Source organism: Dipodomys ordii, unplaced genomic scaffold (genome assembly GCF_000151885.1).
Source record: "Dipodomys ordii isolate 6190 unplaced genomic scaffold, Dord_2.0 Scaffold16, whole genome shotgun sequence".
NCBI classification, from domain to species: Eukaryota; Metazoa; Chordata; class Mammalia; order Rodentia; family Heteromyidae; genus Dipodomys; species Dipodomys ordii.
In genome coordinates this window covers 1,170,848-1,179,988 of record NW_012267232.1, presented here as the reverse complement: position 1 = coordinate 1,179,988, position 9,141 = coordinate 1,170,848, and the positions used below count along the sequence as shown (strand labels likewise).

Here is a 9,141-nt window from a genome sequence, read left to right as displayed (position 1 = left end):
GCGCGGACTCGGCGGGGATCGCGGCGGAGGCGGCGGCGGCGGCGGCCGAGCGGGGCTCCATGTTTTCCCCCGGCCAGGAGGAGCCCAGCGCCCCCAATAAGGAGCCTGTGAAATACGGGGAGCTGGTAGTTCTGGGGTGAGTCGCGGCGGTGAGGCGGATCTCTGGGTCAGCGGGGCGGATGGCGAGCGCCCGCCACCCCGAGAGGGGCCCGTGGGATGGGTTCTTTTCGGGGGGGGGGAGGCTGGTGTTCGTTCGGGGACCGCCGGGGCGACTCGGAGGCCGGGGTGCCGCGGCGGGGCCGGGGGTGCGTGGTCCGTTGGGAGGAAGCGTTAGCGGCGGTTCCGGCGACCCCGCGGGGAGACGCGCGGACTCGGGGACCGAATCCTCCGCCCGACCTCGGGGGGGCGGGGGGGCTGCGGGAGGCCCGCGTCGGGCCGAGGAGGGCGCTCGGGCACCTCCGGGGTCGCTCTCCGGGGCGCGGAAGGCCAGCCGGCCGGGGCCCTCGGGGAGTGTGTGTGAGTGGGTGGATGGGGGGGTTCCCTTCGTTTCTCTCGTACCGTGGGTCGGGAGATCCCGTGACCCCGACCCCCCGGAGCGTGGACTCGGGCTGCCCGGCGCGAGCCAGCCTGGGGGGGCGTTGGGGCCGCGCTGGGCGCGCATTGTGACGGTGACCGCCGCGGGCGCTGAACTGTCTGTGACCCGGGCGGGCCAGTCAGCCTCCGTTTCCCCAGACCCACGGCGGGACCGGGACCGGGATCGGGATCGGGACGGGACCGGAGGAGACCCGGGCGTCCCGCGATAGCACGCGCGGGGCCGCGCACCCCATCGGGACCCCGCTCTCGGGTGCGGGGCCGGGCTTGGTGCCCTCCTGGCGGGGTGGCGGGGTGGCGGCGGGGAGCTTCGCCAGGCGGCCCGCCTCGGCTCCTTCTTCGCTGGTGGAAAAAAAAAAGCAACAAAAACCAGCACCACATTTTGAACCTAGTAATTATCTACAATCGTTAAACGGCAGCAATTAGAGACTTCATCTACTTCCTGAGTTTCCTCGTGACATTTCTATTGTTTACCCTTAATGAGCCCGGGAGTGCGGCTTTCCCGGGGATTACAGCGGGATAAAGTGGGCAGAGAGCGGGGAGCGCGCGGGGCGCGGGGCGGGGGTGGGGGGGGAGGAAAAGGGTTCGGAACTCGGCCGACGGAGCGGCTGGGGTTGAGTCCTGGCGGGGGGGGGGGGCAGGGTCCCCCGCTTCGCCCTGGGACGGATCAGCCCTGGGAACCCGCGCGTTTCGCGGCGCTCGGCCTGGGTGGAGAACCTCGTGGGTGCTGCGGGGTGGGCTCGGCCCGCACGCGAGCCGTTCTCGTGGCGGACGGACTCTGGGGACTTGGCAGAAACGGGCTTCAAGTAAGTGCTGACTTTAAATTCTTTTTTTTAGAAGAGAAGCTTCTAGACACAGTACCCCCCCCCCCACACCTCCCCAAAGTTGCTGGAGTATTAAGCGGGATGGCACTGGCAAGTCTCAGTACCTGTTTCGAAGCTGCTGGCCGAGGGGTCCCCCCCCCCAACCTGCCTGGGAATTGCACTTCAAAGACAGATGTTGGAGTTCTCTGGCAAGAGGGCGGGGTGTCAAGAAAAAAGCCGCAGTTTAGTCTGCCTTATGTAACTTTCAGCCCAACCTCATTTTGTGGAGTTTGGCTTTTGTTTATGTGGCTGGCTTCAAAGTATGTTTAACACGGTGAACTTGACACGGAAGATTAGCTTAGGCCAGAGTTTTATTTCATTATTTCCTTTTGAGGCCATCATTTGTGGAGAGGTTTCAAGCATGCCAGGGGGTCTGAAGGGAGGGGGGGTGTCTGGAGAGGTTTTGTGTTCTTAGAACTTTTAGAACTTGGTCAAGCACCGGGCGTTACAGTCAGGGGAGGGATTTATAGTCTGGATTGCCGACTGGAGTGGGCTGTGGAAATCCCTTGCCCTCTGCCCCCTGCCCCCTGCCCTGCCTTTTCCGAATGCTTTGCAGGAGGCACTAAGGATGAAGTTGCTTGCTTAACGGTTGCGGCAGGGCACCTACTGTGTGCTGGTACTGTGTAGGAGTTGGGAATCCAGCCCTATAGCAGGAACTTTGTTTTAGTGTGTACCGACAGGCATAAGCAAGAAAGACATGTGGATAAATGAATAATAAATGACAATTTCAGATGCTCCCGTTCTTAGCAAACGTGGTTAGACCTGATGCCTCTAGATGGGCATTGCCTTTTTCAGTTTTCTCAGGGAAGGTCTCTGAGGAAATGAGAAGAAAGAGTAGGAGCTGTTAGTCTGGTTTTTGAATACTTGAACAAGTTGTGGTCTTTTTCTTTTATGGAGGGTTGGTTTCTGACTGCTGAAATATTGAACACACTGAAGCGTGCTGGTCAAAAGTGAACAGGTAGATTTTAAAGAGGCCTTTATTAAGTAGTTGTAATCCAGCCTTAGGACTTGAGACAGTTGCCTTCCTTCTTAAAGGAACAACATTCACATAAAAACGACTATGACTACATGCCTGATCCTCTAAGACATAAATGTAAGTAGAGAATGTCTAAGAGTTATCCTTAATGAAATTATTATTGAGGTACAAAAATGCCCAAAGCTTATTATGACAGATTCTTTAACTTGCTTATAAAACACAACAGCTGTGTGACTGTCCTCCCTACTGCCCTCCTTGGTTAAAAAAAAAAAAATGTTACCAGGAAATTCAGAAGAGCACATGGAAAAGTTATTGGTAGATGTCTACATTCACATACAAATCTTTTTGCATCTTATGGGTTGCACAATATTAAGAAAATGACACAGAGCTAGGGTTTTATTGGAATGATCACATTTTGTGAAGATCAGTGAAATATAAATTATAATTCTGACCAGCTACCAATCTTTGTTGGTCCCCTTTTAATTGAAGGTGGAGGAAAATGAATCATCTACACATAGGGTTTTTTTTTTTTCCTATTAATTTGAAACTTGGCTAACATTTATAGTTGGGATGTTGTTTAGGATTTGGGAGGTGGTTCAGTAGGTTGGAAGAACATTCATTTATACTTAGGGAGTCTGGATTCAAGTCCTAAACTTGCTGACTGGTTTGTGATTTAGACTTAGTTCCTCCTTCTTTTCTGTTTCTTCAGCAATAATAAAATGATTGACTTAGTAGCTTTTCTTGGTCTGTCCTCTGTAATTCTGTTTGGTGGTTCAAATGTGGAAAATATATAGTAAAATTACAAAATCTAACTTGATATTTGATTGAGAATGTTGTGTACTGTCAAAAATGAAGTTATAGAATTCAAACGAGCACACATGTATCCATTTAAGAGCAGAAAAGACTAATGCTGTGATTACGTTTATGAAGTTATAGATCACACAGCAGTTTTTTAAAAAAGGTACAATGACATACATATATTTGATTCCTTGGTGTTAGGTTGTTGGCATTGAGTGAAACTTGCCATCCAAGTTTAAGAAGGCACATGATTTTGGACTGGAATTACTAGCATAGTAGGAGTTCATCTGGTAAGAGAAACTTAGGACTGGAAGAGGCCTGAGAGGTAATGGTACATATTCAACCCTTTTATTTATGAAGAAACTGGGGCTCGAGGAAGGAGGGAGATTGATTGTATGCTGATCTGAGCCATTCTCCACACAGTTTCCTCACTGTAGGGCAGACTCTAGCCAGCTTTTTGGATCAGAGCCTTATCTGAACTTGGTTTGAAGCACACAGCTGTCTTGTGACTAATGGCCCAGCATATTTTTTGGGGAAAATACAGCTTACTCTCTGAGTTCCTCTCACCTCAGGTAAATGATGCATTTTGTAAGGCTTTATCTTTCATTTGATGCTTCATAGTATGTACGTTTCTATTGGCTCTCTCAACCAAGAATTCTTAATCTAGGAGTAACAGAATTGAGAGATCCACAAAGTTGGATGTTACATGTTTCATGTTACACAAACTGAAGGGTGGGGGTGTGGCTTCATTGATGGAGTATATGCTTAGTAAGCAAAGGGCCTGAGTTCCACTAAAGAAAACAAAAATACCATAACTAGCCCTGAATTTAGAATTTCACTCAATTATGAATGAAGGCGAACAGAAGGACCTGTTGTATATTTGTTGTTTAGGGATGCAGCTCAGTGGTAGAGTAATTGCCCGTGTGCAAAGCCCTGGGTTTGGTCCCTATTACCAAGCACTTCCAGAAATACAGGTGTAATTATTTCCCAATTTAAGTCAGTTTTGACAACTAAATACTGCTGATTTCATTTGTAATCAGTCTTCTGTGTTTGAAAAAAAAAAAACCGTATCTCTGAGTAGGGCTCTGGAGGGCTCACCAGCCTGTCAAAGATATCAGTTGGCACAGGCAGAGGTGCAAAGCCCTTCTTCAAGTGAAGACTAATACAGATATCTGACTGAGAAATGAAGTAAAGGAAAGCAGGAGAGTATAGCCGTTTTGTCAGATAAGACAAAAGGAACTATTGCTTGAAGTGTTTAGCAGTTCCCAATTTCTATATGCTTTGTGTGTTTGACACTCGGGAATTTGCCTTAATGATTCTTCTCTTTGGTATGTTCAGGAGCCTTAAAATACATGCTGACACTTTTCCTTTTTTCATCCTCCACTCTAATTTAGGTCCAAAGACTCCATACACTCACATTTTTTCTTATTATAGAATAAAAGGTTTTTGAACTTAAAAAAGTAAAGACAAAAACCCAACCCAAATCTTCCCTGTCACTCAGCATGTGAGGTTGTGGTGTGAAAGGTTCAGATTTGTTTGGATGGATGGAGCGTCTCATTCTGTGGGCTATTAACGGTTATGATGTTATTGGCTTTGGGTTGCTATATTTTCCTGTACTAACTTTAGCCTTGTTTGGAGTATGTGGCCGTCTGTGTGGCTTTGTGGCTTCTAGGCTGGCTTTCTCAGACTTCTTTCTTTGACACACCAATACTGAAGCCTTTATTAAGACTTCCCATTTTTAGTTGTATTTCATCATGTGATCACTATTTGAGGATGCTTTGTATAAGCAAAAATAAAACCATCTTAATTCAGATTCCAGCAGCTTTACCGAACACATTTTATCCAAATGATAAAACACACAAAAGACCAAAACAAAATGAAACTGTAGTAGTTGCTGTATTTGAGTGAGACTGATAGTGGCACCGAGGCTGTGACTCTACTACGTTTTTCTTTCCCATTCGAGAAAACAGACCAGAACCCATATGGGTTTTCCATATGGAGACATAGAGTCACACCAGGCAAGCCAGGAATTTACTCATTCAACAAATACTTATTGGGTGTTTACTCTTTTAGGCTTGGGGAATACAGCTATGACAAAACAGACAGGTTCCTGCGTGGTGAATTGATAGACCTTCTTGTAACAACTTCTTAAATATTTGAACATCTACAAGCTTTGGCTAGAGGCTTTTGCCAGGTGTGTAGAGCAAAGAGACTGTGATGCTGGTATGGTATCAGGGTTCCCTAACCTCTGCCAGAAGGAGAAGGGGCCCAAGCTAAGGGAAAAGAGAGGCAGATGTTCTCTAGGAAGAGGCAGCAAAGTACGCTGGGAGCTAGAGGTGAGTGCTGTGTGTGGCTTTTTGAAGGAACAGTGATGCCCTGAATGGCTAGAAAAGAGTAGTTGCTATATGAGGATGGAGACAGGCTAGGAAGGGCTTTTAAATTAGGAAGGGTTTTGCACTCCATTCTGAAACAAAGGAGGCATCACAGGGTTTTCGGAAGGGACAGGGAAGTGGAAGACTGAGGAAAGATGAGATGGTGGAGGACTCTTCAGAGATGGAGGGAAAACTGAGGCCAGCGCCTACCAAGGAAAATAGGGATTGAAGTGTGAACCAGAGGCAACTACCTGGGCTTCAGATTCTGCTTCCTGTCCCTTCTGAGGCCTAGTTGTATCCCTTGTCCTGAACTCTGAGTGATTGACTATTCAATCAAGTAGCTGAGGACCAGCACTGCATCCAGCCCTAGCCAAGGCTACAGTAGCAGACGACTTCCCTGACTCATGTGCTTTCCTACTCCTCATGCGCTGATCTTCTAGCCGGGGGAAGATGACAAGCAGAAGATCATTGAAAAGGGGAATACAGCAAAATAAGGGTTTGGGTTGGTGGGTGGAGAGGGGTCTAGCAAGGGAGAGTCTGGAGAGTCCAAAGTAGTAGGTGGACCTGTTTGACTAATCCTGGAAAAACTTCTGCCCTTTGACTTTTGAGAAAAATCCACTTTTTAGTTTTGTTTGTTCCCCCCCCCCATCACCCTTCGTTAAGCTACTTCAGTGAGGTCTACTCTTATAGCCAAGAGTCCAAGTTACTGCATGAATCAGGGAGGCAATGTATATAAACAGTTTACCAAAGGGAAAAATAGAAGTGTAAACAAGTATAAGGGCAGATATTTAACATCAACACAGACATGCTTCAGTCTGTGATACTACTTGCTCTGTATCCACAGTAGTAAGTGCACTGACTGGTCTAACTTTGAAGTTTGTCCTTGAGGACAGGGACCCTGTACTTCACCCCTGTGGTGTGTGAGACACACCTTCTGGGATACAGTAGATGCTTATGGAGCATGTTGAAAAGTGGATTTCAGCAACACACCCCAGCACAGCTATCACCTGTGCTCTGTAGATGTTTCCAAATTGGAAGGAATCTTATTTAGCACATTTGTAGTTTTCTTACACTCCTATCAGCCGTTAAGAACCCAAGTTCTGGGCACCTTAAGATGCTAAACTACTTTGCTGACATCATCTATTCCAATTTCAACTTCTGTTTGTTTTCTTTTTTCTTTTTTTTTCTGAGTTACCTAACAGTCACTTTGACACCTGCAGAAAGTTGTGCCTTGAAGGGAAGCTGGCCATCTGTTCTGATTCCACCAGCTGCTCTGTAGTGGGCCACGTTGGCTTTGAAAGGCTATGGTCATTAATGCCTGTTAATAATGGCTGGAAATACTGTGGCACACAAGCCTCTTAGATGACAGACAGACCTAATGAATATGCATCCGAAGCACTTTCAACAGCAGGTTCATGTCTCCATAGAGGTTTCTTTCCAGCCATCCACATAATGCCTCTCACTCTCAAACACTTAACTCGGCGTGTCCTCTGCTTTTCTGCTTCTGCAGTCTGGATTTTTTTTTTAAATAAGAAATCTTTATTACGTGCCTTGTACTTCCATTTTAATTAGTATCTGTTTAACCCAATCCAACCACCGGAGGCAATTGCGTGTTTAGCTTCTTGGTTGTGGTGTGCTGGGCTGTGTACTGTACAAATTGCTCAGAGGAGCCTTGTAGACACTTGCTGCTTCCCTATCCTTCCTTATTCCTACCTGCCCTCTTGTGCCTCCTGCTCTCACTAGGGCTGCTCATTTTAATCTCAACTTGGTGTTCCTGTGCAGTTAGGTTTTTCCTGGGACACTTGATTGATAGATTACTTTGAAGAGAGGCCCTTTCTTGCAGAAGGACCATAGACATACAACAATGTGCTTTCCTACCAGATCCCAGGAAATGAGGTGGACTCCACCCTTCTCAAGGTAGTTTTTCATGTATTTGAGCTATTCTTACCTAGTAAGCCCTGAGTTGCGCATCCCAAACTATCGAGTGAAATAATCGTCCTAGAAGGCTGTGTAACATCATAGAGGCAGAGGGTATTCCGTTTTCCCAGCCATCTTGTGGCTAGCTGGAGTTAAATAGGGAACGTCAGGAGTTAAAAGTCAGCCAGAGCTTCTCCTCCTGTTGGGTGTGCTGCCCCTCCCTCCCCTTGAATTGGGGCTGGTCCATAGCAGTGGAAGTGAGGTAGCTGGGTTTCTGGATGTTGCTTTAAAGGGATGTTGTAGTTTCTGTTTTTACCCTGTGAGTTCAGCGCTCAGGCTGCTATAACAGGGAACCATAAACTGGGGGTGAGGGTGGCCACAATGACAGAAATTTGCTTTTTCTTACTGCTGGTGCCTGGAAGTCCAAGGTCAAAGTGATAGCAGTTTGGTACCTCCGAAGACCTCTGCACCATTGCAAACACACCACACAGAGCAGTCACGAGCTCCCAGTACCCTCTGCTCAAACAGAATCATGGGCAGATAAGCGAAGGGCTTATGTTTTTTTTTTTTATTAAGCCATTTCATTTTGGGGAGGTTTGCTAAACAGCAGTAGACACTGCTACAGTGCTTAATTTGCATGTGATTCTGTTGTTAGATCTAACAACTAATATGAGGTAAATTCCTTGAGTTTTGCTTGAGTAGTTCTTATTTCCTTCAGGTTATTAATTTAAGTATAAACGTATTTACAGCCTTTTGGATGAGTTATTCTAACATTAAGTATTGTTTGGGTTTGACTATCTTAGCTAACAAAAGTGTTCGTGGAATGGCTATCACATAAGTCATTCACCTGCAAGTTTCTTTGCATTTGTTCGTTTCTGTCCTGAAATTTGTTGAGAGTTACCACAGATGACAGTAACCCAGCTGAGCTAAGAACCATACTTCTGGGAGACTACTGCGTAAGCAGCTAAATGCATGACACAGATTTTCAGGTACTAAAAGGTCACTTGATAGGAAATAATCGGACTCAATAGAGATCTGAGCAGAAGCCATCTATTCCAGCACCTGCAGGTATAGGGGTCAAGTATATGGGAAGAGTGCTTGATCACTGTAGTTGATAGATCAAAGCTGATTTTTATGGGTTGTACCCATCAGTGAGAATATAATACAGTCTTGAAACAGCCCGCATGTTTCCAGGGCACTGTGGAGAACAATTTCAAGCCTGGTAAAAAGCAAGCAAAGGCAGAAAGTTGCTCTGGTGCTACATGGCCTAGGGAGGCCCAAGGTGCTTTCTGCAGAGATACAATGTGTGAGTGATAATGTACCAGACACCTGCAGGTGTTCTAGGCCAGAGAGAACTGAAGGCATGGGAGCCACCAGGCACAGTTTCCAAACTGTGCATGTGCCCTGGAGAAAAAAAGAGACAGACTGTTCTAGTGGCTACCTGAGATGAATGTAACTTCTAACATCTCCCAACTTCTTTTGAGGAATTTAAATATTTTCATTTCAGTCATGGGATGAAACCTAGAAAGTCTGGACTGTCACATTTGATCCTTTTAAGAAATTTAAGCTTCCAAATTTTGTAAACTGGTAGCATATATAATTACGTAGTTTTTAAAGCTTTAAA

The 9,141-nt window shown here is 46.5% G+C and overlaps 1 protein-coding gene across 1 annotated transcript in view; it reads left to right on the top strand.

The window, feature by feature from the left end:
• The first annotated feature begins 8 nt into the window (after positions 1–8).
• Peli2 (pellino E3 ubiquitin protein ligase family member 2) overlaps positions 9–9,141 on the top strand; it is a 130,268-nt gene continuing 121,135 nt past the window's right edge. The window contains exon 1 of the mRNA XM_013012365.1: positions 9–136. Coding sequence (XP_012867819.1) covers positions 60–136 — 77 coding nt within the window. The 5' untranslated portion in view covers positions 9–59. The remainder of the gene's footprint in view (positions 137–9,141) is intronic.